The following is a 27,538-nucleotide window of genomic DNA, read 5'->3' on the forward strand; positions in this document are numbered from 1 at the left end:
CAATTAAGTACACACTCACACACTGTCACAATTCGGACAGGCTCATCACAACGCACTCCCTCACCTGAATATTAATCACTAGCACCTGTTCACCATTCAATCACCAATCTTCCCCAGCACTATATAAGCACACACCTCGGATCATCAGTTGTCCGATCTCGTGACTGATCAACGGAACATTTCCCTGCTAAGTTACTTGAATTGACTCATACTAATACTTACCTCTTGTGTTTACCTTCTCTCCAAGCGATCTGCCTTCTCTTCCCCGTGGTTCCAGTTACTCTCCTGTGTTGCTTCGATCAAGTACCTCTACTACTCACCATCGCCGAGGTGTGTGCTCACCATCCTCCACTCTGGTCATCCCATCCGGCAAGTGCATTACCCGATTGCAAGGATTCTCATTCCCATTCCACTTACTACTCATCCTGTCATATTCTGGCAGTCTCAATAAAATACCAGTTTCCTCTGTCACCAGGCCGTTTGTTACACACACATATAGAATAAATGTAAATTTCTTATTAATCAAAAATAATTGATTCTGCTTTGTCTTTCATTCGTTATTTAATTTGAATTAATTAATCTAAATGATCAAAACACAATTTTAAATCCAAAAGTCAGTGTATTATTTTGCATTTATGACACTTGAAATACAAACATTTTGTGCTGTTGCAACCAGCAAATGTTTCTGTTTATTTCCCCTAATAACACACTGGCTGATCATCACCATACTGCACATGCTTAATTTATCTTAATATGTTTTTATTTAATAAGTAAGGGGGCATCTTCCCCCATCTTGCCCTTCAAGCTAAATTATTTATTTTTCCATTTTGACAAATCCAGGCCTGTATTAGTTATAGTATTAGTAGTCAGCCAAAAGACTCCCCACCTGCACTGTCAGAGATATTTTAAGACATAATAAGATGCAATTTAAGAAACCTGCCACCAGCACTGAGGATTGCACACTTTTCACGGTGGTGTTCTATTTTTCCGTAACACCTTTAAGGTGTCCTTGGTCCCAAAACTCAATGCTGTTCTTTTAGATTAATGACCGAGCAGGTACTTCATGTCAGTGAACATGCACACACCTGACACACAGTCTAATACAATGATGCTGTTAGCTTTTTCATTATCATGGAAATTATGCATACATTTCACAGATCTCACACCCCAGCTGCAATGCTCTAATTCCCTGTTTCTCTGTCCCTCTCTTTTGTAGACACACACATATCCACTGACAGATATACTGGGGTCTGGGGTTTGGATCTATATATAGACATGCTGGGTGTCTGATAGCCAGTATAAAGGCAGAGCTGTTCATGGCTGACCCTCTAACACATGTCAGCTCTCCTAACAACATGCTCTACTATGCTCTCCATGTTTATACAAAGGGAAATCACAGAGATTATATGGATATACATAAGATATGATGTTTATTAGGACTTTTATAATCCCTGAGTCTGTAGAGAAGGTTTGTCCTCAATTTCTTTCTTGGGTGAAGTTTGTTTTCATACCCCAGAGTGTGTATGAAAGGCACCTTCAGCTGGCAGGCTGCTGGCTGGGGGTGGGGTTGGGGTGTTAACGATGAGTTATTTTCAACCCGAACAAAACTGCCACTGCTGAAACACCCTGATCTGTGTCTCAAGGAGAAAAGTACTGTCCCAGTGTCATACACAGTATCTCCTGCCTCATTATAGTGTGATGTTTTCACACATACAGACTGTCTGTCCTTTACCTGATGCAAAGTCTTTGAAATTGTATTGTGCATGCAACCTTTATTAACATAACAAATATGTTGTGAAAGAAATTCCATTGCTCATTTTGCAGGTATAAGGTATATAAGGTACCTGAATAACTTCAATACTATTCTCAAGTGACCTATTTTGTGATGTAAATTCCATTCCATTCCATTCCAACACTTCTACTCAATTATTTTATTTATTTTTTTTAGCCATGGGAGAAAAGGTTCGACATAGATAACATTTTCCAGGTTCTGAACAGAGGATCGTAAAAGATTTTGTTGTCCCAGACAACAGGAAATGTTCTCAGACTTTTGATGTTCTTGCAAGTTATGAACAATCGTTCTTCTAGTAATGTTAATAAAATATTCATTCAAAGTTAACTTATTCTCAAATCAGTGCAATAACTTGTTTTAGAACATTCAGAAATAATATTTTCATAACCGACTAAATATTCTTATAACATGTTTTTGTTAACTGGGAGTATTGTCAGAATAGCCATGTGCACACTGTAAAGTTTCAGGAGTAACAACTGCATTTAGCTGCAGTGCGTACATAATGTCATGGAGTATAGACTTATTTATATATATATATATATATACACTGTATAGAAAAAAATATTGTAAATATGCTACAGAAAAAAAGAAAAGGAAAAAAAAAACTTTTAATAGGTTAGCTTTAGTTCCCATACTATATACAGGGAAAAACTGTAAAAGATCTAGCCACATTACATGTAATTTTACAGTAAAATACTGTTAATTGTGCAGTTTTTAGAAATAGAAAAGAACAAATCAACATAGAATTTACAGTCAAAAACTAAGAACTGATATTCCCAGAAATCCCTGCAAGACGCTACACATTTTAAAGTATTTTGTTTATATAATCATGTTAATAATCATAATCATGGTCTTTATAGTTTTTGATATGTTATGTATAGGATAGTACATCTTCTGTTCTTTAATGAATGTTTATTGCATTATTTAAGTGTTGTGTTTATTGTGATGGTGTTTTGTGTTTGTGAGAATGTGCACCTTCTGTATATTAGTGTATACTTCAACTTTTGGAAAAGCTACTTGTGATGAACTTTGACTCTTCATGTGGCTTTCCCACTTGCATTATGTTTTTTCTTTGTCTTTTTGTTTGTTTCTTTTTGTTATATTTTTTTTTAGTGTTTTTTAGTTGATTTTAATGGTTTATATTATATAGTTTTTTTTTTTTTTTTTGTAAATTACAGTTTTACACTGTAAATGTGTTTACAGCCCCCCCCCCACACACACATATACCGTGTATATATATATATATATATATATATATATATATATATATATATATATATATATATATATATATATATATATATATATATATTGTTAATATAAAATTCATTAATAGAGTTTATATGAAATATTAAACCATTCATAATTTTAATATTAACCATAAATTAGAACATCAGCCAGATGAATGATTAATATTTTTCAGAAATGATCATTTCCTAAGTTCAAGTCCATCTATTCATTGAAAGCAGTAATGAGATAAGTTAAAAACAGTTGACTTGCTGTCTGTAAAGGAAGGGCTCAAGCATGGGACATACGTGAACTAGAACATCCCCTGGACTACTTAAAGTCCATTCCAAGTTAATTTATAGCAGAGATTAAAAATAAAAGTGCAGTTGGTGTGGTGAGCGGTGCTAGAAGAACTGTGATGTAATGGAAAAATAGAAATAGAAAAAAATATATATGCTTACTAAATAGTACACAATATAAGAAACTATGTGATGGCTTTTGAATGCATCCTGTAGAACAGGAAATAAAAAATCTCCATGTTCTCAGTCACATCCATATTGATATTCTTTGCACTAACGAGGCTTGACAACCTAATCTTTCAGAATCATTAAATGGATCAAGCAATTCTTTTGGGGCACAACAGTAAGTGTGCATTTTGGTCACATTTTTACGATGTACTTTCAAACTCTAATTGTAGAGTACTAATGCTGCAGTCAAATATCAGTGCAAAAAGAATTACAACTCTTTTTCTATAAGAAGAACCTCTATGGCAGAAAGTGTGGAGGTGGTAATATTTCAGCCTCTTAAATTCATGGCATCATAACATTAGTCCTCTGTAAAGTGAAATCTCAAGAAAGGTTTTAGGAGACAAAATCTCATACTTGCACTAAACATAAATGAGAACTCCATTACGTCTCCAAAGCAGCAAACTTTAAGTAATAGTTTCATTTTGGGAGGCTGAAGGATTATGTTTCTGTGTGCGCAATAAAGAGCTGTCGGTTCACAGAGCTTGAAGACTGCTACAGATCATATCTCTTCAGAGGAGTGATATATACGACGCTCGTCTAGCCAATTATTCATTTTCCATTATGGATCATTTAACAGAGAATAACTTGACAGCAAAGACTCTGGAATACCCAGTGTGCTCAGAATGGAAGGAAAATCCTGAAGGATCAATGTTTCATCTCGCACATATACTGCTGGTTTTGGGATTTATGGGAGGCAGCGGCTTTTATGGATTACTCTACATGTTCAGCTTTTTAACGCTCGGGTTTTTCTGCTATTCGATCTGGGCATGGTCCGATCCCTGCACGACTGACTCGTTTTCATGGACTTTCGCGCTTTTCGCCTTCTGTTTGGCACAAGTTGTTCATGGCTCGTACCGATTGCGCAGCGTCACTTTTGATAAGGAGTTCCAGGATCTCTACGATTATATGTTCAAAAAGCTGGGAGTATCCTTAACTCATTTTGGAAAAATCGTGGAGTGTTGTGAGGGCGATATCTACACTATAGATAAAGACCACTGCTTCGCCGTGGAGGGTAAAACCTCCATCGACAAACTGTCCGTTCTTATCTCAGGCAGGTGAGTAAACATGCTTTCATTACAAGAAATAATCCGCGTAAGATGTCTTACTATGGGTGCTTAAAGGCAAACAAGACACTCGCTTTATCTAAAATAGGATACGAGTGACGGTGAACGGGGAGTTTCTGCACTACATCTATCCATTTCAGTTCCTGGACTCTCCAGAGTGGGATTCCCTCAGACCTTCAGAAGAAGGGGTTTTTCAGGTGAATAAATTGTGTGTTTGTGTTCGTACCGTAAACTTTATAATGGAACAAATTCTGGTATTTTTCCCAGGTTACGTTACGTGCAGATAACAGGTGCAGGTACGTGGCGTGGAGACGAAAGAAACTCTATCTGCTGTTCGCGCAGCACCGCTACATCGCCAAGATCTTCGCGCTGCTGGTGCGCAATGACATCGCGGAGAAACTCTTCTCTCTCAACGACAAGGCTTTCGACATCCGGGGGTTCCGCTATGATCTCCGGTTACCAAGCTTCTGTCACGGACCAGAGACAGAAATAGAAAACACAAGTGTATCCCAGCCAGTGCTGGGACAGAGTGAAACCAAACCGGCAGAAAGAGACTCATGAGAAACGCACGCTCCAATGTTCTGTAGTCTTAACTGATGCTAATTAATTGTCCTGTTTTTTTTTTTTTTTTTTTTTTTTTTGTATTTGCATTTTTTTATTTTTTTTTGTATGATATTTAAGTTTTATGTAATTGCAATGACCTCTTGAAATCAGTTTTTTGTTGTTGTTGTTGTTCAGCCATGCAAATTTTCAACACGAGAATCAAATAATTATTCAGAAGATGAAGTGGTTTTCAGTATGATACTTATTAAACTGTAGTTTCTCTGTATTAGGCATAGCCTATATTTGTGGAAACGTTTGAATGAATCAATGAGATGTTAACTCTGTAGCTACTGAATCAAGCTCTCACATAAAAACATGAAGTTTCATCTATCTGCATCTTCAATACATCCTACATCACACAGCCTATATGAAACAGAATACTGTCAACCTGAAACGTTACCCATATTGCCTATGTAGTTTGTATGCTTTAGACTACACAAGAACTAATTGTTCAAACACACACACACACACACACACACACACACACATATATATATATATATATATATATATATATATATACACACAAACATATTATATATATATATATATATATATATATATATATATATATATATATATATATATATATATATATATATTATTATTTTTTTTTTTTTTTTAAATCAATCCACCAATCTTATAGAGTCAGAGAATCGAACGAAGGGGCATGGCAATCATTTCGTGATGGGGACATAATAAGACCAGTTTTTCTGACAGGCTTAGTTAAGTTAAATTTTTTATCTCCTCTTTTGTCAAGATTGTATTTTTGAATATATGTATTGTCCTATGCTTATTTGTGTTTTGAGTAAACAGAAACCTGTGTTTTTCAACCATGCAGTTCTCATTTGGATAAGCTGTGAGTGTGACACACGAGTAGGCCTATCTACAACCTTATTTACAATCACAACTTGAACCAGTGCACAATATAGGCTATCCCACAATTCCCATAGCCTCAACACTGACTTTTAGTGTCAGCATTTACACATAGGCTATAGCCTGCAATTTTGGCTGATGAAATAGATGAAAATTGATCTAAGGGAGCTCTTGCTTAATTTATTTTTTATTATAATTAAGGGTGTGTGGTGGACCATGTTTTAGCGTATCTCCGTGTCAACAAAACAGACCCCTTATGATCATAAATGTCTCCCTCTAGTGGAGGAGTCGCTTAAGTAGACAGAGGAGTGGCCGCTTGGTTTGTGCCCTTTTTAAGTCAATGCCTGTCATCTGTCCGGAATGCGCTCCTCACACACTGCCTCTCGGCTCGGCTATAGCAGTCTTATCTTCTGCCTTAACATTCCTCCAGACCGCGCACATTAGAGCTCGCATCGACAGCATCGGTAAGTAGAAGAGTGTTTTCATTTATACGGCTTAATAAAGTATTTTAAAATGACCTATTTTAATTAAGCAATATGTAATATTAACACAAAACAGAGATAAATCATAATGTTGTGCTATAGAAAGAGGTCAGTGACTGCATTTCTGGCTTGTAAATGTTCCCGAAAGTTGTTTTGTGCATTTTCTTTTTCTGATTTCTGACAGTAGGCTAAGTTATATGTTTACGTTTCGCTGACTGACATTTAGCCTATAACATTTATATCCTGATTCATGTTAAGAGAAATGCTTGAAATTCAGATTTATTAGAAATCATTTAAAATAAATGCAGCACCTCTTCTGTAAAGAACCATTCTGGCGTTTGCTTTGCTTTGTTTATGAATGTAGCGCTTCTAACAGTTAACTTTCTGGCCATCTCCCAATCAGCTTGAAAACTTCAGAATGGCAGGCTCCTTAAACTACACAACATCTGCACTGCCATCCAGTATTCCCTCAGTCGCTGGAGATTCAAACGCCACAGTATGCCAGGACTGGGAGCAGTCTCATCACCTCCTGTTCCACCTGGCCAACCTGAGCCTTGGTCTAGGTTTCCTCATCCCCACCACAATAGCGCTTCATATGATCTTTCTCAGACTGCTGCTGATGACAGGTACAGAGTGCCCTCTTATGGTGCTCAACAGAATAGCGATGCGCATACATTTGTTTGGCTGACAATGAATGCTATTTAAACGTAGGCTAGTTATGTACTGAAACAATTAAAATAACTGGCCTATACGAAGTTTAGAAGGTATGATTGAACTTCATGCATTGTATAGTTTTAATTCCATAAAGTTTATTGCAGTCAATTATTTTCATTTGTTGAGCTGAGATATTATTAGATTAATGTAGGCTACTTAAAAAAAAGTCACAGGCCTATTATAAGATGAGGTATTAAAACTTATACCTTTTTGGTTATTGAAATAAAATTGAAATAAAAATAAAATATTAATATTGTATTATAAAACTTTAATGAAAATCAGAAATGTCTTGACATTTAAATGAAATAAAAAAAAGTTGATGTTGGTGTGCTATTAATTAAAACTACAACTGAAAGAAAAATAAAGGTATAAAAAATACAAAAAAATAAAATAACTTAGCAAAATTACTAAAATTCTAAAGGGGTGACACAATACAAAATAAGATTGTTTTTATGCACAATTCAAAGTTTTAATTTGGATTAAGATTAGTGCTGTCAAATGATTAATTGCGATTAATCACATCCAAAATAAAAGTTTTTGTTTGGATAATATATGTGTGTTCTTTGTATATTTATTATGTAATATATATAAATACACAAACATACAGTTCATATTTTGAAAATATTTCCATGTCTATATTTAGATTCATATCATTTATATTATAAATAAATATTTAATATATAAATGTTTTTTTTTCTGAAATATATACATGCATGTGTATGTATTTATGTATACAAAATAATATACACATTGAACATACATAAATTATGTAAACAAAAACTTTTATTTTGGATGCGATCAATCATTTGACAGCACTTATTCATTAAAATTCATATGCACTTGAAAGAAAGAAACAAACAAAAAAAAGAGGTCCTTTTCCCGAAGCTGCCTTTCTCTCCACCCAATGCTTTCTTGTTTGCCCACTTCTGCTCTGTCCAATAAAGGCATGAAATGCCCATAAATGTAACTTAAAAAAAAAAAAAAATGATGTTGTATTAATTCATAACACTGCTCAGCTTTGTTGGATTTGTAATGCTTATCTTTATTGGATTTCAGGGTGCTCTTTGTTTATAGCATGGGCCACATTATATAGATGCACATTGGATGTGATGGTGTGGAATGTGGTTTTCCTTCTGGTGAACTTCATGCATTTCTTCTTCCTGCTTTATAAACGCAGACCGGTGAGTACAGTCACCAATGAGCAAGCTACATTATTGATAGAGTCTGTTTGTATGTCCATGGCTGAGAGATGCTTAAACTGCATCCAGGTAAACAGAGGTCAAATACCATGAACTGTATTGAGAAAAGAGCTTTTGCTGTTATCCTCTTTCTCGCCTTATGTCTTCATGAGTGGGAATTTGTAGGTTCTGTAAAATGGCTAGTAGTGATGGTCACGTTGCCTTTGAATTAATTCTGATTCAGAATTTACTTTCCCATCGTGCTAAATTCAATACCTGTTTGGTTATGTTGTTTAATTCCAGATTAAGATTGACAGGGAGCTAAAATCATTGTACAAGCGCATGTTCGAGCCCCTGCATGTACGTGAAGCCCTGTTTCAGAGGCTCACCGGCCAGTTCTGCACCATTCAAACCTTAAAGAAGGGCCAGGTCTATGCAGCAGAAGATAAGACCTCTGTTGATGAGCGCCTCAGCATTCTTCTCAAAGGAAAGTAGGTGTTTCACTTCACTAAGAGTCCATATTTACTTTCTAGCTCTCCTATCATATGTGCATTGTTTTTGAATTCTCTAACCAAATTTATGCACTTGACAGGATGAAGGTATCGTACCGTGGCCATTTCTTGCATAATATTTACACCAATGCTTTCATCGACTCTCCAGAATTCAGATCGACTCAGATGAACAGGGGTGAGAGGTTTCAGGTAATGTTTAAAGTGTGTTATTTAAACATATCCATTGAATAGTTTTAATGGTGAAAAATCAGGGGTGCCCAACCATGTTCCTGGAGATCTATAGTAACTTCCTGCAGAGTTCAGTTCCAACCCTAATTGGGCACCCCTGATATAAAACATCTTGGTTACGTATGTTACCCTTGTTCCCTGAGGCTACGTCTACATTAATACGGATACATTTGAAAATGGCGTTTTTGTTTTGTTTTAGATATGCTTTCAGTCTAGAATTTTATTTTAGTGTATTGTCTCATCCCAGAAGAATCATCAAAAAGTTCAATTTGCTTTCTGCGCATGCGTAAAGCCTCAAAAATGCTCACTGCAGATTATACACATGGAACAGACATGAAACGTTTTCATGCAGTTTTTCTGACAGGAAATGTTATATATTTTATTTACGAAAAGAACTCACCATTCACTGACGTGTCCAGGTCGCACACACTCACGATTGTACGTCTGATCTATAACGCAACTCGCGATCGCGAGTAAATTTGCTTTCATCTTTGCAGGACTTGTGATATGAAGAGTGTACAAAGTAACACATCTATAGCAATAGTGTGAAAGTGCATAGCACATAACGTGCACAATACCAGTATAAACACGGATATATATTGGTATAATATGCATCACATGACTAAACTTGCGTCATTGTTTTCAAAAGCCTCCGTTTTCACAGTCCACACTACAACGTGAAAACGGCGTATTCAAATTTATCCACTTTGGAGAGTGTTTTTAAAAAGCTCAGTTTTCCTTGACTAAAAACGCCATCTCAGTGTGGACGGAAGGCCAAAACAGAGAGAAAAAGACCCGTTTTCAAACAAAAACGTATTAGTGTGGACATGGCCTGAAGGAGGGAACGGAGATGTCACATCGGATCACAGACAAATTTGGATCTCGCTTAGAGAGACCAATCTACTTTGAGTGTAAACTAATAGAGCCAATGCACATAGGCATGCGATTATTGCATCCAGCTGCCGCTGATCACAGTGTGAGTATAAGTAGGTAGTGGGTGCAGTGCATATTCAGGTTTCCCTGAGGAGCCGAGCTGGTGACTCTGCCACTAAGCGGTGGTATAGAAGCTGTGGCGATGATAAGTGACATATCCGTTACCTCCTTTAGGGAACGAGAGTTATATATGTAACCAAGATGTTCGCTTTCAGTCAGTCACTCTCAACACGTCAGATGACTGCCAGAGTTACTGGCAGTGTGTCTTACATTGATCAAGCACGTACTGGTCCTCATGGACAAAACTGCCACCGCTGCGTACATCAACCGACAAGGTGGTCTACGTTCCTGTTGCATGTCACAACTTGCCTGCCACCTCCTCCTCCGGAGTCAGAAGTATCTGAGGTTGCTTCGTGCCATTCACATTCCTGGTCTGCACAACCGGGCAGCTGACGAGCTGTCACGAGCTGTGATCTCAGGAGAATGGACACTCCATCCCCAGATGATCCAGCTGATTTGACTGGAATTTATCCCAAAACCCCCGACACTGCAAGCCCATCAAACATGGCCCCCCCAGCCGGTGGTAGAGGGATCCGTGTGAACCACAGCATGCCTGGAGGCCTGCTCTAGGGGCACTCCTGCCCAGAGAAACGCAAGGTCTGAACATGGGGTGAAGGTTTGGTGGCAGGCCGGTGTGACGCGGACCCGGTGAGTGCCGCGTAGCCACACCCGCACGCACGTTTCATATGAAGCAGCCCCAGCGGCATGACTGCCGCTGCCATATGGCCTAGGAGCCTCTGAAACTGATTCAGTGGGCCCCCATCCTGCCCTTGAACATATTCAGGCAGTTCATCACCTTGCATGAGGCATGCTCGACCGAATTCAACTCCATACTGAGAAAAGAGATCCTTTCCAAGGAGAGTTTGCTCTTTTCATAGATGACCTGAAGGCCCAATCGGCTGAGGTGCGAAAGCACCAAGTCCCTGTGTGCACACAACTTATCCTGAGACTGAGCTAGTACAAGCCAGTCATCGAGGTAGTTGAAAATGTGAACACCCTGTTCTCTCAGGGGAACAAGGGCTGCCTCCGCAACTAATGTGAAGACACGGAGTGACAGGGACAGCCCGGAGGGCAGGACCTTGTACTGATATGCTCGTCTTTCGGACGCAAACCGCAGCAATGGTCTGTGGTACAGAAGGAACGACACATGAAAGTATGCGTCCTTCAGGTCAATTGCTGCAAACCAATCTCAGTGACGGTTGCACCCGAAGATGCATTCCTGCATCAACATCTTGAATGGTAACCGGTGAAGGGCCCGGTTACAGACATGCAGGTCCAAGATCGGTCGTAACCCACCACCATTCTTGGGTACAACAAAGAAGGGGCTGTAAAACCCATCTCCTTATCGGCTGGAGGGACTGGCTCTTTCACATCCTTTGTAGTAGGACTGCAATCTCCACACGCAAGACAGGAGCATCAGCTACCTTCACTGCCTCTACCTTGGGGGGACGCAAGGTGAACTGAATTGCATAGCCAAGTCTGATGGTCCGCAGGAACCAGCGAGTCGGTATGGGAAGCCAGGTACCCAGACACCACACACGCTGGACCAGCAGGACCACCGCTCTCCTGTCGAGATTTTGGGAAATGAGAGGCGGTATTATGGCACAACTGCATCGCAAACGACAACTCCACCGGGGGAACCACTGTATACCCTCTAGCTGCACCACCGTCGAGAGTGGTGAGGGAGGAGGAGTTAACAGTTCAGTTTATTTCAGTATTTGTTGAGGTCAACAGGATTTTGAGGGTCTCATGCACCTCCAGGAAGAATGGCACTGGGGTGGGGCACTGAGAACCAGCACGGACCACCCAGACGAACCAGTCGTAAAACCTTGAGGGCTCGGCACATGGTGGAGGTCTCCACTTGAGCCCTACCCTCACGGCGGCCCAGGAAAGCATAGCCGTTATTTACTCTCTAGAAAGCTCTGGCTCACTCTCTGATGCAGCATTCGACATCTGGTCCTTGGGAGGAGCACCAAAGGATACTGCTGGTACGCTCCTTGTAGAGGGCCCAACACGTTCCATTGACAGCTTAACCGGTTGCGGAGTGCAAGAGGAGCAATGGTCCCCCGATGGGTTGGTTCTCTGGAGCGTTTACCATCACTGTTACCCTCAGACTGCCCATGCTACTGCCTGAAGTAGCCTTCCCCTGACTGCCGCCTTGAGGAGAATCAGATCGAGGCAGAGGCAAAGGAGCTCCGCCCCCTTGAGGAAACGGAGTTTGGCCAGCAACTCCGAGATGATCATCTTCCCGCAATGAGAACATGACTCATCCACAAACGCCACCTCAGCGTGCTAAATGCCCTGGCACGTGAGGCAGCGATCGTGTCCATCACCCAGTGCCAGGTAATGACCGCATCCAGAAATGCCTGGGTGATACATTTTCTATAGCAAGACCCACATCGTCTTTACAAAAGACATAATGTCGAGTTAGCGACACAACGTCATCTTTAAAAAGACACACCCGTAAATGCTCTTTTAGGGAAAAAAGCTCTTTTAGCATGCTGAAGCACACAGGGGAGATGGCCGCCTGCAACACAAACAGAGCTCTCAAAGAGCGTGCTGAACTCGTTCAGTCTTCTTCTCTCAGTAGAGTAGTCAGGAGCAGAACGATGTGATCGCTCGGCTCCAAAGCGAAAAGCTGAATATGCGCTGCACCAGCTGCCTACTTTTACTGACGCTGTAATCAGCGGCAGCTGGAAGCAATAATCGCATGCCAATGTGCATTGGCTTGTTTAGTTTACACTCAAAGTAGATTGGTCTCTCTAAGCGAGATCCCAATTGACGTTGAGAGTGACTGACTGAAAGGGAACATATTGACAATATTTTTTACTATACTCTTTACATATTTATAATAATGAATGAACAAACCAATCACTACAACTTTTGCCTCAATAAACTCCTAATTTTCTGCTTATTAATAGTTGGTAAGGTAGTTGTTAAGTTTTAGGTATTGTGTAGGAGTAGGGATGTAGAATATGGCTATGCAGTTCAGTTTCTATGCAGAATATAATATATAATATATATAATGGCTATGCAGAATATAATAAGCAACTAGTTAATAGTGATAAGTGGTCCCTATACTTAAGTGTTACCAATAATAATAATAATAATAATAATAATAATAATAATAATAATAATAATATTTTAACTTGTCAAAAAGTGTTTGCTTTCTGTGCTGCTGTTCATTTGACAAATCAAACTTTAACTCTGGATTATAGGACAAGATAGGACAATCCTCCAGGTTGTTGTATATGGTGAAAAGAAAATAGTTCTTTAGCAATTGTACATTTCTTTGTTTTATTCGTATGAGGGGAGCCATCTCAAGAAAGACAATGTCAACTTCTGGTCATTTTGTGGAAGAGTAGACTGATATACATAATTTACATTTATCTGTCACATGCACATGAATATACAGGTGACAATCACCGCTGAAGAAAACTGCAAGCTCCTGTGCTGGTCTAGAGAGCGTCTGACTTACTTCCTGGAGTCCGAGTCTTTTCTGAGCGAGGTGTTCAGGTACCTCATTGGCAAAGACATCACCAACAAGCTTTACTCTCTCAATGATCCAACCCTGAGTGACAAGGTAAGAACATAGCATGTTAATAAATATTACAATTTTAATGTTTGAGTAGATCTGCCACACACACCACGGCTGTAACTGCAATAAACACATGTACACACTGCTGTGAGCATGTAAGACATCCTGTGGCTTGAATAGGCATACATAAATCCTTAAGCAGATATAGCCCAGCAGTGCAGAGGGAGGTGGAGGGTCTCAACAGACAATTTAAATGTTGTGAAAGGAATCTAACTTGGATGCAGAATCTGGGGGGTATTCCAGAAAGCAGGTTATGTGACATACCCGGGTATGTTTAAGAGTAAGGCTGCATTTACACTGCAGGTCTTGATGCCCAAATCCGATTTTCTGACTATATCTGATTTTTCTGACGACCCGCTTACATCATCTTTTAAAAGTGACCCGTATCCGATTTTTGCATTTACACTATACACTGCTGAAACTACCAAAACGTAGACGTTCTGACCCGGAAAAGGAAGTAAAACAGCACGATATACAATGGATGCAGATGCAAATAAAATTATACAGTGTTGTGCTTTCCACAGTATTTTGAAAAGTCAACAAAAAAAAAAAAAAATCAGCAAAACATTGGTCTCGTACGGCGGAGAAAAAAAAGAGGACTTAAAAGACATGAAATCTCCGCATTGCTCCACTGTGTGTATCCTTCGTCCTCCATCGCGCCTATAATAAGTAGCCTAATGTGATCTCAGTTGGTGGTGTCCACCTGACTTGACGTCATTTTTTAATGATGTACGATTCGCATTTACTGGGGAATATCCGATTTGTCTGCTTACATGGCACACGCAAATGCATGTATCTGATTAATATCCGATTTATTACCACATATGAATGAGGCCTGAATCCGATCTGAGAAAATCGGAATCCATGCGGTTTTTTCCTGCTTACACGTTCACCGGTCATATCTGATCTGTGCCACATGAGAGGAAAAAAAAAAAATCGGAATTGGGTCACTTGAACCATGCAGTGTAAATGGGGCCTAAGTAAGCGGATAACCTCAACTTTCGGTTCCAAAAACAGAGGTAACTCTCAGGGTATGTTAGTAGTCATAGCAACTCACTCTCTGAAGTTAACCTGCTCCAGAGCAGGTTATGTTCCAGGGTTAGTTCACTTCAGCGAGCCTTCAGTGGGCATGACAGTTAGCGCACAACATTATATAATATTAGTCAAGTCAAGTCAAGTCATCTTTATTTATATAGCGCTTTAAACAAAAAAGATTGCGTCAAAGCAACTGAACAACATTAATCAGGAAAACAGTGTGTCGATATTACGATATTACAATTTGTAATATAGCCTATATATAATAGGCTATATTACACTGTATATATATATATATATATATATATATATATATATATATATATATATATATATATATATATATATATATATATATATATAAATTTTTCACTCTTTGTTATATTGCAGCCATTTGCTAAAAATCATTTAAGTTCATTTTTTTCCTCAATGTACACACAGCACCCCATATTGACAGAAAAACACAGAATTGTTGAAATTTTTGCACATTTATTAAAAAAGAAAAACTGAAATATCACATGGTCCTAAGTATTCAGACCCTTTGCTCAGTATTTAGTAGAAGCACCCTTTTGATCTTATACAGCCATGAGTCTTTTTGGGAAAGATGCAACAAGTTTTTCACACCTGGATTTGGGGATCCTCTGCCATTCCTCCTTGCAGATCCTCTCCAGTTCTGTCAGGTTGGATGGTAAACGTTGGTGGACAGCCATTTTCAGGTCTCTCCAGAGATGCTCAATTGGGTTAAAGTCAGGGCTCTGGCTGGGCCATTCAAGAACAGTCACGGAGTTCCTTCGTTATTTTAGCTGTGTGCTTAGGGTCATTGTCTTGTTGGAAGGTGAACCTTCGGCCCAGTCTGAGGTCCTGAGCACTCTGGAGAAGGTTTTCGTCCAGGATATCCCTGTACTTGGCCACATTCATCTTTCCTTCGATTGCAACCAGTCATCCTGTCCCTGCAGCTGAAAAACACCCCCACAGCATGATGCTGCCACCACCATGCTTCACTGTTGGGACTGTACTGGACAGGTGATAAGCAGTGCCTGGTTTTCTTCACACATACCGCTTAGAATTAAGGCCAAAAAGTTCTATCTTGGTCTCATCAGACCAGAGAATCTTATTTCTCACCATCTTGGAGTCCTTCAGGTGTTTTTTTTTCATGTGTCTTGCACTGAGGAGAGGCTTCCGTCGGGCCACTCTGCCATAAAGCCCCGACTGGTGGAGGGCTGCAGTGATGGTTGACTTTCTACAACTTTCTCCCATCTCCCGACTGCATCTCTGGAGTTCTTCTTTACCTCTCTCACCAAGGCTCTTCTCTAGCTCAGTTTGGCCGGATGGCCAGCTCTAGGAAGGGTTCTGGTCATCCCAAACGTCTTCCATTTAAGGATTATGAAGGTCACTGTGCTCTTAGGAACCTTAAGTGCAGCAGAAATTTTTTTTGTAAACTTGGCCAGATCTGTGCCTTGCCACAATTCTGTCTCTGAGCTCTTCAGGCAGTTCCTTTGACCTCATGATTCTCATTTGCTCTGACATGCACTGTGAGCTGTAAGGTCTTATATAGACAGGTGTGTGGCTTTCCTAATCAAGTCCAATCAGTATAATCAAACAAAGCTGGAGTCAAATGAAGGTGTAGAACCATCTCAAGGATGATCAGAAGAAATGGACAGCACCTGAGTTAAATATGAGTGTCACAGCAAAGGGTCTGAATACTTAGGACCATGTGATATTTCAGTTTTTCTTTTTTAATAAATCTGCAAAAATGTCAACAATTCTGTGTTTTTCTGTCAATATGGGGTGCTTTGTGTACATTAATGAGGAAAAAAATGAACTTAAATGATTTTAGCAAATGGCTGCAATATAACAAAGAGTGAAAACTTTCACGATTACAGCTAGTCCAAAATGCTGCAGCTCGTTTCTTGACTGGGACAAAAAAGAGAGAACATATTTCACTTATACAGGCCTCTCTCCATTGGCTTCCCGTGAAAAAAAGAATTGTTTTTTTGGTTTTTTTATAATTGTTTTTTGATCTATATGTGGTTTTGCCTATATATATATATGAGATTTTTTGTTTTTATTCTCCTCAGAGATCACTCAGATCTTCAGTCCAGCTGTTTTTAAATGTCCCCAAATCTCGGTTGAAAACAAAAGGCGACAGGTCTTTTTCAGTCTATGCTTCAAAACTTTGGAATACACTACCCTTAATTATTAGAGTTTCTTCACATTAAGCCTTTTTAAAGTATGAATTAAAACCTACCTCTTTTCTCAGGCTTATTCTTAATTTGGGTTTATCTTATGAATCTCTTAAATGCTAGGGGTTTAATTTTTTTATTTTATTTTATTTTAAAATTGTTTAAATTATCTTGTTATGATTGGCTGTTTTATTTGTGTGTACGTGCTCTGCTTGTGAAGCACTTTGGTCAACAGTCTTGTTGTTTTAATTGTGCTATATAAATAAATTTGACCTTGAAAAATTTAAGGGGGTCTGAATACTTTCCGTACCCACTGTGTGTATATATATATATATATATATATATATATATATATATATATATATATATATATATATATATTTGATATGTTAATAAGGAAGCGCTAATATAAGTAATAAATAAGGTAATAAATTATTCTAATATGAATATGAATTCTTTTATTGGCATATATAAGAGTTATCTGTATAAATTATAAAACACTTTGAAAAGGTAATGTTTAATATATATTTATTTTATTTTATTTATTACATGTTATATTATCTCACACATGGAGCGGCATTTTCTATAATGTCTAAATTCTAAATCAAAATAAATATCTGATATGACTTAATATATAATTAGCATAAAACAAACAATATAATTCACATTCTTATAGATTAAAGATTAAATGGAAAAAAATAAAAATGATTGCACAGCCATCAATTAGGTGGCGATATGCACTAAGCATGTAAACAACTAATGAACAAAAGAAGAAGAAAGAAACAGCTTGGCGCACTTTTTCTCAGCGTCCGTTTCTATAGTGACTCGTTGATTCGTCGCTCTGTTGAGAATGTCTTGAGTCTTAACCAGGAACATACTCTGAGCTAAATGAACTTACTCCCGGACGCGTTTTTGGAACCACATACCTCGAGTAAGCAAGGTTTGGGATTAATCAACCGAGAGTTCAGGGTTTAGTTCAAGGTAAGTTAACCCTGCTTTCTGGAATACACCCCTGGCCTGTCAGGACAGGACATATTTCAGCCGGGATTTATAAACTGACTAAATTGTCTGGGTTTTGGCTATGTTTTCTTATTGTATTCATACTTGCTGAAGATAAAGACTGAAAAGCTATTTGAGCAATATCATGCAGGTACTGTACATAGTTGCTCAATCATGTCAAAAGGAAAACAAAGCCAAAACCTGTACATTTTAGGCAATTTAGAAATCTCAGCCAGGACTAGATATGTTTGTAGAAAAAAATATAATTTATGCCTACATATATATGTCTTTACAAAGCTAAATTCAGAATTATTTGTAACTAAATTTATGGTGATTGAACCATAGGCTGTAAAGAAAATGGACCGTCAGCCAAGTCTATGTTCTCAGCTGTCTATGATGCAGATGAGGAACAGCATGGCTAGCACCAGTGACACAGACGATGTGCTCAACCAGATCCTGAGAGGCGGGTCAACTGGGTCCTCACTCCGTAAGTCTATAGACTTTTCTTGAGCTACAGTATCTTTCAATAGTCAGTCAGTGCAAAGGTGTATTTCAAGCACTAACCACAATTTACACAATAGGCCATGCATGATCCGATATTAGACTCCACAAATGCTGAAATAAACCAAAACACATATCTCACTCTTCTCTGTTACTCCTAACTTTATTTAAAATGGCAAGATATGTCTAATTTGCATTCTTCATCTCCACTCTGAACTCCATCTGTTCCAATGTGAGTTGCTAATAGGGTACTAAATTTGTGGTATTGCACAGTACATTGGTGTGATTTCAAACTATTAATATTGGGCGTGTCCCTGATGTTCTCTCCTCCTGTTCCTTCTCTAGCTGTGACCTCAGATCGGGCCTGATGGGGTGTAAGATGGTTTCTTTTTTCTCACTATCTTTCTCTTCCTCAACCCCAACAAAAATCGTCATTTTGAATATAACCAGAAAGTAGATTAACTTCCTTCTAGTGGTCAAAACAAGTGACTTCTGATAACCAGACCTGTTATGAAGTTAACCTTTAACATCCAAAAAACTGCATTTGATGAGTTTGTCCATAACTTTCATTCCATAAAACATGTCATCATACAATGTTCAACTAAATTCATCAGATCAATATACAGTATGAGCACTACACTGTACTGTATATGTTATGTACACTGATCAGCCAAAACATTAAAACTACCTGCCTAATATCAGGTAGGTCCCACTCATGCTGCCAAAACAGCTCAGATGCATCAAGGCATGGACTCCACAAAACCTCTACATCTGTCCTGTGGTACATAATCATGGATAGCACACTCTCTTTTGAAACTCGAATTAAAAATATCATACGGACTGCATATTTCCACTTGCGTAATATTTAACGTCTCCATCCCTTTCTCTCAAACAATAATACAGCAGTTCTTGTTCACGCACCAGTCATCTCACGTATAGACTACTATAATGCCCTTCTCACTGGTGTTGCCTCTAAATTGCTATGTAAGCTCCAGTTGGTTCAGATTTCTGCAGCTCACATTCTTTCTAGAACACCCTCTACTGAGCACATTTCTCCAGTTCTTCAGCAGTTGCACTGGCTACCAGTAAAGTATCGAGTTGAATTCAAGATCTTGCTACTTACTTACAAGGCACTTCATAATCTTGCACCCAAATACCTTACTCAACTTCTTCATGTTTACACCCTTCACATGCTCTCAGATCCTCATCTTCAATTTCTCTTGTGGTACCTCGGATTTGACTAACTACCATGGGTGCCAGATCTTTTAGCAATGCTGCCCCCCACCTACGGAACTTCCCCGTAATATTTGCAGCGATTTCCTGCTGACTTAAGACATATCTTTTTATACAGGCTTTCTTTTAATGTTTTATTGAGTCTTTACTGCACTTTATCTGTATATTTGTTTAATGTGTTTTTTTTGTGTTTAGTGATTTTAATTTTTTTATCTTTGCTTGCTTGTGAGGTGACCTTGGGTGTTTTGAAAGGCGCCATTAAATAAAATGCATTATTATTATTATTATTTTTATTATTATTATTATTATTATTATTATTATTATTATTATTATTATATTAATGGATCTGCCACATTAGCCAGATCCTTTAAGTCCTGCCAGTTTCAAGGTTAAGCCACCTTCCTGGGTTTGTTGGTCTAACACATCCCACAAGTCGTTTTTCTACCATCTGTCCAGAGAGTTCTAAGAATGGTAAGGAATGGTTAGAGTTATATTTCCACTTGACCTTGGTTTGGCACAGCAAACTCTCTAACTCTCTATCCATTAGGCCACATGGGGCAGTCGTGGCCTAATGGAAAGATAGTCAGACTTTTAACCCGAAGGTCACAGGTTCAAGTCTCAGGTCCGACAGGAATTGTCGGTGGGGGGAGTGAATAACTAGTGCTCTATCCACCCTCAATACCATGACTGAGGTGAGACCCTTGAGCAAGGCACCAAACCCCCAACTGCTCCCAAGGCCCTGCAACATTGGTTGCCCACTGCTCCTAGTGTGTGTTCACTTGGATGGGTCAATTGAGCACAACTTCCGAGTATGGGACATTATGGTTGGCCACATGTCACTTCACTTCACTTCACTTCACTTCACTTCACTTCACTTCACTTCACTTCACTTCACATGATTACAAACCTTTCTTGGCCTGGAAGTGGACTGGCTACTTGTTTGTTGTCTGGCTACCAGTTTCACTTAATAGCTGACCAAGCACACTATTTGAGTAAAAGTAAACGCTATTTGAGCAAATTAAAATACTGATCATTCTCCATAATGTGGTCAATATTTACATCTCATACTGGAATGATAACACTTGGATTACCAAGGCAATGACTGACGCATTTGTATTCCATTCCAAAGAGCTCTTTTATCAACGCCACAATGAAAAATGAAACCATATCTGGCTTGCCTGGATTGGCATAGAATGGAATGGTTAAGCAATGAGAACAGTTTGGCCTAATGGTGGTCTATAGATGGTCAATCAGATTGAGATCTGGGGAATTTGGAGGCCAAGGCAACTTGTCATGTTCCTCAATCCATTCCTGAACTATTTTTGCAATGTGCCAGGGTGCATTATCCTGCTGAATAAAGCCTCTGCCATCAGGGACCACCACTGCATAAAGGGTGCACGTGGTATGAAACAATCATTAGGTAGGTGGTGCATGTCAAAAGTAACATCCACATGAATGCCAACACAAAAGGTTTCTGAGCAGTGCATTGGCCAGAGCATATCACTGTTTCGCCAGCCTGCCTTCTTCCCATTTTGCATCCTGCTGCCATCTCCACTAGAAATAAAAGAAAATGTGATTGATCAGACCAGACAACCTTCTTCCATTGCTCCATGGTCCAGTCCTGATGCTCACATGCTCTGTGTGTTCTGACACTTTTCTATCATGGCCAGCATTAAGTTTTGCAGTAATTCAAGCTACAGTTGCTCTTCCATTTGATCAGACCAGATGGGCTAGCCTTCTCTCCCCTTGTGCATCAATGAGACTCTGATGCCAGTTCACCAGTTGTCCTTCCTTGCAGCACTTTTGTTATGTACTAACCACTGCATACCAGGACACCCCACAAGACTTAGTGTTTTGGAGATGTCCTGACCCAATCATTTAGCCATCACTATTTGGCCCTTGTCAAAGTCACACAGATTTACTTGCTTGCCTGTTTTTCCTGCTTCATGTGAAATTCAAGAACTGACAGTTCTGCCTAATATATCCCACCCCCCAACAGGTGCCACTGTAAATATATAATCAGTATTATTTACTTCTATCAGTGTTTTTTAATGTTGTGGCTGATTAGTGTATATATTTTAATATCTTTCTTATCACTCTGTGAAACCAGACCATTAAGAAACCAGACCATTAATTTCCTTAAAATAAATATCTAAATAGAAAAATTAATTTCTTAGTTTCTGCATGTTCTAATGAGTGATGTTGTTTCAAATCAAGAAACAGGATTGGGTTGCCTGATAATATAAAAAATATCACTTTTTTTTGTCTCTTAGAAATGCACATTTGGTTTATATGGTTTTTAAGTAGCCTATTTGTATGAAAAACAGTAGTCTAAAATATTCAGTATAAATGCACACATGGTATAGCTTAATCACAGATACCTACTATATTTATATACCATTACTCCTGTAATAAAATTCAATGTGAATATCCCACATTTCTGCCACAGAACCATGGTGCAGTGAGTGTTACTACAGTAAATCCATAGTAAATAATAGCGACATGTAGATGGAAAAGCCTTGTGACTGTCTCGTTGCACACAGTGTTTCTCCTGTTTGGCATTAAAGTAGTATAAATCACAGAGTCATTTGTGTTCATCGCTTTATTCGCACTTCACACTGGATCTCACAGCACTGCTTAATGCTCGTGTGACCGAGTAAACGCATCTGCTCTAGTGAGCTCGCACGCGCCACAAGACCGTTTGAACTTTGATCCATGTGGATAAACAGTCCGTGTGGCGCGATTCAAATGAGTTGTTCCGCTTTTAACACATAAACATTAAATTGAACATTAATCAAACTTTTCATATCATTTTATCGTGGAAAATTATCGTTATCGAATTATTATCCAGCTCTGTTTGTGACTACACTGTAAAACCCGACAAATTATAGTAACTCAAACCGTTTGAGGAAACTGATTGCCTTAAACCATTTAAGTTTTAAAACCAATAAATATGAGTACTATAAACTTAATTTAGTTAAATTCACTTATAGGCTATGCAAAAGTGTTTCTTTGTCGTAAATGATCAGTGCAGATGTTTTTGGGGTATTTTCTCCTGATAACCCCGAAAAGAACTTAAATTACACTTTCAGTTTTGATTGTACAGATAAGTGCAATACATCAATCGAATCTGTAAAGGGTCTACTTTTTTTTGTATACAGACATAATAACAACAAAATTTTGTGCACTTATAAAATAAAGATAACAAACAAGGAGTGCTGTCTGCAGCCTTTGTCTGCGCTGATCTTCAGATACAAATGCGTCATTAAAATGAACTGTAACTCAGTGAATACTCAACGAAGAGACATGAGAGAGATATCTATAGAAAGCCTGACATGTCTACTTGTAAACTAAACAAGTGCTGCTGAAAACAAATATTCTGTGATAAAGTAATCCATATGAAAACAACGCGATGTCCGTTTTTCACGTCTCCCTTCATTATCTTCTAATGCGACCACGCCCCCGCGCCGAGCGCGCTTTTGAGATTCAAATGTTTCACTGAAGCGCGCGGCTTTTGAATACGCCCACACAACAGAAGACAACGCAGCGAGACTGTTCTTCAAGTTTTTATTATTTTACTGTTTGCTTCGCGATGAGAGGAATAAGACATAATTCACCCCAAAAAGATGTGATGTGGTTGAGGATTTGAGATTTGGATTTCCTCAGAAAAAAAAGAATGAAGCACTTTATTCAGCAGAGATCATAAACGTGAGTAAGTCTCTTTTTATTTATTTATATACTTGTACTAGTTTTCACATAACGTGTAAAAATTTTACTAGTTAGACTTTTTCCAAAGACTTTTTCCAAACTATAATTCCTGACTAAATGTATAATCAAGTGAAATATTATGAATTTTCAATAACAATATACACTACTATACCATTCAAAAGCTTGATGTAAATAATATAAATGTAACAATAAATGTAACTGTAACAAATGTAACAATCATTGCTGTTCTTTCAATTTATCCCCCCTAAAAAACCTTAAAAAAAAATATTCTCAGCTCTTTTCAACATTAATAATAATAATAATAATAATAATAATAATGATAATAATAACAATAATTGTTTTTTTGTAGAAAATAAGATTGTTAAAAGGATTTCTGAAGGATTGTGTGACTGGAGTAATGATGCAAAAAATTCAGTTTGAAAGTCAGCTTTGATTGTTCCTAATAAACTGTTTAACTGCACTCACAAGTGAATATTAAATTATGTTGTGGGATAATTAAATATATTCTAAATAAACTACAAATATAAAATTATATAGATTTATTTTGTCCTCACATTCTTTCTTGTAACTCATCCCTCTCAGTGACACAGCTGACTGAATGGCTCATTATGCAGCTCATTATGCAGGCCTTTGTCTTCTCAGGTGTGAATTCATGATAGTTGACGCCTACTCGCATATGACTTTTACCAAGAAAAAGTGTCTTAGAAAATTTAAATCAATATATTGTTTTCTGTAAGTGAGTAAACAAGATGATTTTCACATCATTTAGAAAAAAAAAAATTCTAGGCTACAAGCTCCAGTTCTCAAAATTCCTGGGAACCAATTTTCTGTATGTGTTTTATTGCCTTTTTCAAGTGATTTAACATTTTTAGTTTTTCCCTAACCACGCATAACATTTTTTTTCTCAAAAACACAATCATGTACATACATGCTGCTCACATATTATTATAGCCTAGTTTGTGCTGATTACAGTGAGATTAGACTTTAGCCATTTAGATATTTATAAGAAACTGAAAAAAGCACAAATGTCAGGGCATGACAAAACTTCTCCAGGCCCCAAAAATACCCTTAGACTCCAGAGGGTTAAGAAGGAGAGGAGGTTGGGGTGGGGGTAGTTGCAAGGTCTTTCCTTTTGTTTGTGGAGCCATCTGCTCTCTGTAGCTCTCCCATTACTTTGATGTCATTCAATGATTGGTTTGTGTGGCGCTGCTTCAGACCCCACAAAAAAAATCCTTTAGACCTAGACAATTCACATCAATGACATAGGCCTATTTTTATTTGAAACTGCGAATTTCGCCGAAAAGCGACTAGTTTGCAGGTATGTATAAAAGAGGCACCTAGAGAACACATCTTCAGCTTCACTGTCTTCAGAAAACCATTTGTCTGTGTAGACAATAATGCACTACTGCTACAGTAGATTGAAATTGGACTGGGTGGTGGAGAAGCAGAAGCCAGCTCCAGGCAGACTGATGAGCGCTTACTGGTGGGTCATAAGCGTCTGCCTTCTCTGACCCTTCCGTTCCTCCCTGAGCTGCATGGCGAGCTCTGCAAGTCATTGAGGAACCCCTTTTCTGCCCACATTCACAATAGAATATTGATAACATATCAAATGTTGAAAGTGAGACATTTTGAAATGTCATGCCAAATATTGGCTCATTTTGGATTTCATGAGAGCTACACATTCCAAAAAAGTTGGGACAGGTAGAAATAAGAGGCCGGAAAAGTTAAATGTACATATAAGGAACAGATGGAGGACCAATTTGCAACTTATTAGGTCAATTGGCAACATGATTGAGTATAAAAGAGCCTCTCAGAGTGGCAGTGTCTCTCAAAAGTCAAGATGGGCAGAGGATCACAAATTCCCCCAATTCTGCGGCGAAAAATAGTGAAGCAATATCAGAAAGGAGTTTCTCAGAGAAAAATTGCAAAGAGTTTGAAGTTATCATCATCTACAGTGCATAATATCATCCAAAGATTCAGAGAATCTGGAACAATCTCTGTGTGTAAGGGTCAAGGCCGGAAAATGATACTGGATGCCCGTGATCTTCGGGCCCTTAGACGGCACTGCATCACATACAGGAATACTACTGAAATGGAAATCACAACATGGGCTCAGGAATAATTGGTGGCCAATTGAGATTGGCTTCAGACTATTTCAATTACCATGACGCAGTGTCTTGTTCCCCTTCTAAGGGAACCAAGGTTACATTCATAAGCAGAACATTTTTCAGCAAAGATTTGATCATGTTGATAATTTAGAGGCCTTAGAAATTGTGTATCAATTATGATATAGCAGGATTTAAACATCTTGCAGATTTTTAAAGGGGTATGCACACTAAAGTACTGCAGACTAATGCACGTCAGATATTAATCAATGTCACATTAAAAAACACTTCTTTCACTTCTTATATACTGCGGTCACATTAGACTTTGGACATGCAAAATTTCTTTGAATACAGCCATAATATGACATTGTCAGTCTCTTTTGAATCTTTTTTTTTTTTTTTTTTTTTATAAATTCAGCATATAAGAAATAATGTACTCCACTTATCTGCAGTGCTGCAAACCTGCAGCTTGAAGTGACGCACCCGATTCAATGTCTTCACTTCGAATTAATTCAGAATGCAAAATTCGTACTTTGTAATGCAGTGAAATTTGCATGTTCTTGAGTTTCCAGCATGCATATTAATGGAAATGAATGGAAACAAAAGTGTAGCGTGACCGATCCTTCAGACACAAGACTCAAAAACTGATTTCCAGCCCACACATTTTGAATACTGCTAATTTTATATAACATGCACAGAATGTATATAACAAAGTTGTAATTTTTATTGTTTGTGTGATATTATTTACATTATCAACAGTACTGTTGAGCTGTGGAAACAGATAATAATGTTAACAGAATGCCAGAAAATTTAGTCTCCGTATATGAATTTACAAAACATTATACATAAATCTTAATGAGGAACTACAGTACATACTGTTATTGTAAAAGACATTATTAAAAAACATTATTTCAGACTTTGACGATTAGTTTGTTTGTTTGCTTGTTTCCTCCAGAGAAAAATCCTCTGACAAAAGCATCCACAACTATGAAACCAATTGAAGAAGGAATGGAAGACGACGTTTTTGAAACTGAATCCCCCACTACCTCCCAGAACATTTCCAGGACCCCCAGAGAAGACATGTAAAATGGTTTTTATCACCTCATGGTCTTCAGACTTCTGTGTTTCACTTCATGTTCTATAAAAAAGAATGTAAAAAAAAAATAATAATAATAATTGAGGAAAAGAATTCTGACTCCCCCTCAGATTACACTGTTTGGAGCAGAGATATGAGAGGTGATTTAGTGTTACAGATTTAACTTTTAAATTAATTTGGAAACCTCATATAGTAGTTTATTTTTTGTTTAGTAGAATCTGTATAAAGAAAGGATTTTAACTATATGCATTTGAAAACATTTCATTTTATTATTATTATTATTATTCTTTAATTTTTTTTTTTTTTTTTTTTGGTTAACTGTGCTAATCATTTGTAAAAGAAACTGATTACTTCTTAAAGGGTTAGTTCACCCAACAATTATGTCATTTAATGACTTACCCTCATGTTGTTCCAAACCTGTAAGACCTCCGTTCATCTTCGGAACACAGTTTAAGATATTTTAGATTAAGTCAGAGAGCTTTCTGACCCTCCATTGAAAATGTATGTACAGTATACTCTCCATGTCCAGAAAGGTAATAAAAACATCATCAAAGTAGTCCATGTGACATCAAAGGGTCAGTTAGAATTTGTTGAAGCATCGAAAATACATTTTGGTCCAAAAATAACAAAAATTACGACTTTATTCAGCATTGTCTTCTCTTCCGGGTCTGTTGTGAGCTACTTTGATGATGTTTTTATTACATTTCTGGACATGGAGAGTATACCGTACATACATTTTCAATGGATGGACAGAAAGCTCTCGGACTAAATCTAAAATATCTTAAACTGTGTTCCAAAGATGAACGGAGGTCTTACGGGTTTGGAACGACATGAGGGTGAGTTCATAATGACATAATTAAAAT

The 27,538-nt window shown here is 38.0% G+C and overlaps 2 protein-coding genes across 3 annotated transcripts; both read left to right on the forward strand.

Annotated features, from left to right (window-relative positions):
- Window positions 1-3,998: 3,998 nt before the first annotated feature.
- On the forward strand, window positions 3,999-5,243 carry LOC109071517 (popeye domain-containing protein 3-like). Its single transcript, XM_019087956.2, has 3 exons — window positions 3,999-4,601; window positions 4,699-4,807; window positions 4,878-5,243. The coding sequence occupies exons 1-3, from the start codon at window positions 4,108-4,110 to the stop codon at window positions 5,169-5,171; spliced, it is 897 nt and encodes a 298-aa protein (XP_018943501.2). The 5' UTR covers window positions 3,999-4,107; the 3' UTR covers window positions 5,172-5,243.
- Window positions 5,244-5,872: 629 nt separating this feature from the next.
- LOC109072116 (blood vessel epicardial substance) lies at window positions 5,873-27,114 on the forward strand. 2 transcript variants are annotated; one of them, XM_042740345.1, is made up of 8 exons: window positions 5,873-6,553; window positions 6,975-7,197; window positions 8,342-8,466; window positions 8,767-8,954; window positions 9,056-9,164; window positions 13,612-13,779; window positions 18,357-18,498; window positions 18,858-18,886. In XM_042740345.1, the coding sequence occupies exons 2-8, from the start codon at window positions 6,990-6,992 to the stop codon at window positions 18,878-18,880; spliced, it is 963 nt and encodes a 320-aa protein (XP_042596279.1). In that variant the 5' UTR covers window positions 5,873-6,553; window positions 6,975-6,989; the 3' UTR covers window positions 18,881-18,886. The 2 variants fall into 2 exon arrangements, with proteins under 2 accessions (XP_042596279.1, XP_042596278.1); XM_042740344.1 differs by lacking the exon at window positions 18,858-18,886 and adding an exon at window positions 26,535-27,114 and having other exon boundaries at window positions 5,876-6,553.
- Window positions 27,115-27,538: the final 424 nt, after the last annotated feature.

The sequence above is a fragment of the Cyprinus carpio genome, chromosome B16, assembly GCF_018340385.1.
Source record: "Cyprinus carpio isolate SPL01 chromosome B16, ASM1834038v1, whole genome shotgun sequence".
Classification (NCBI taxonomy): domain Eukaryota; kingdom Metazoa; phylum Chordata; class Actinopteri; order Cypriniformes; family Cyprinidae; genus Cyprinus; species Cyprinus carpio.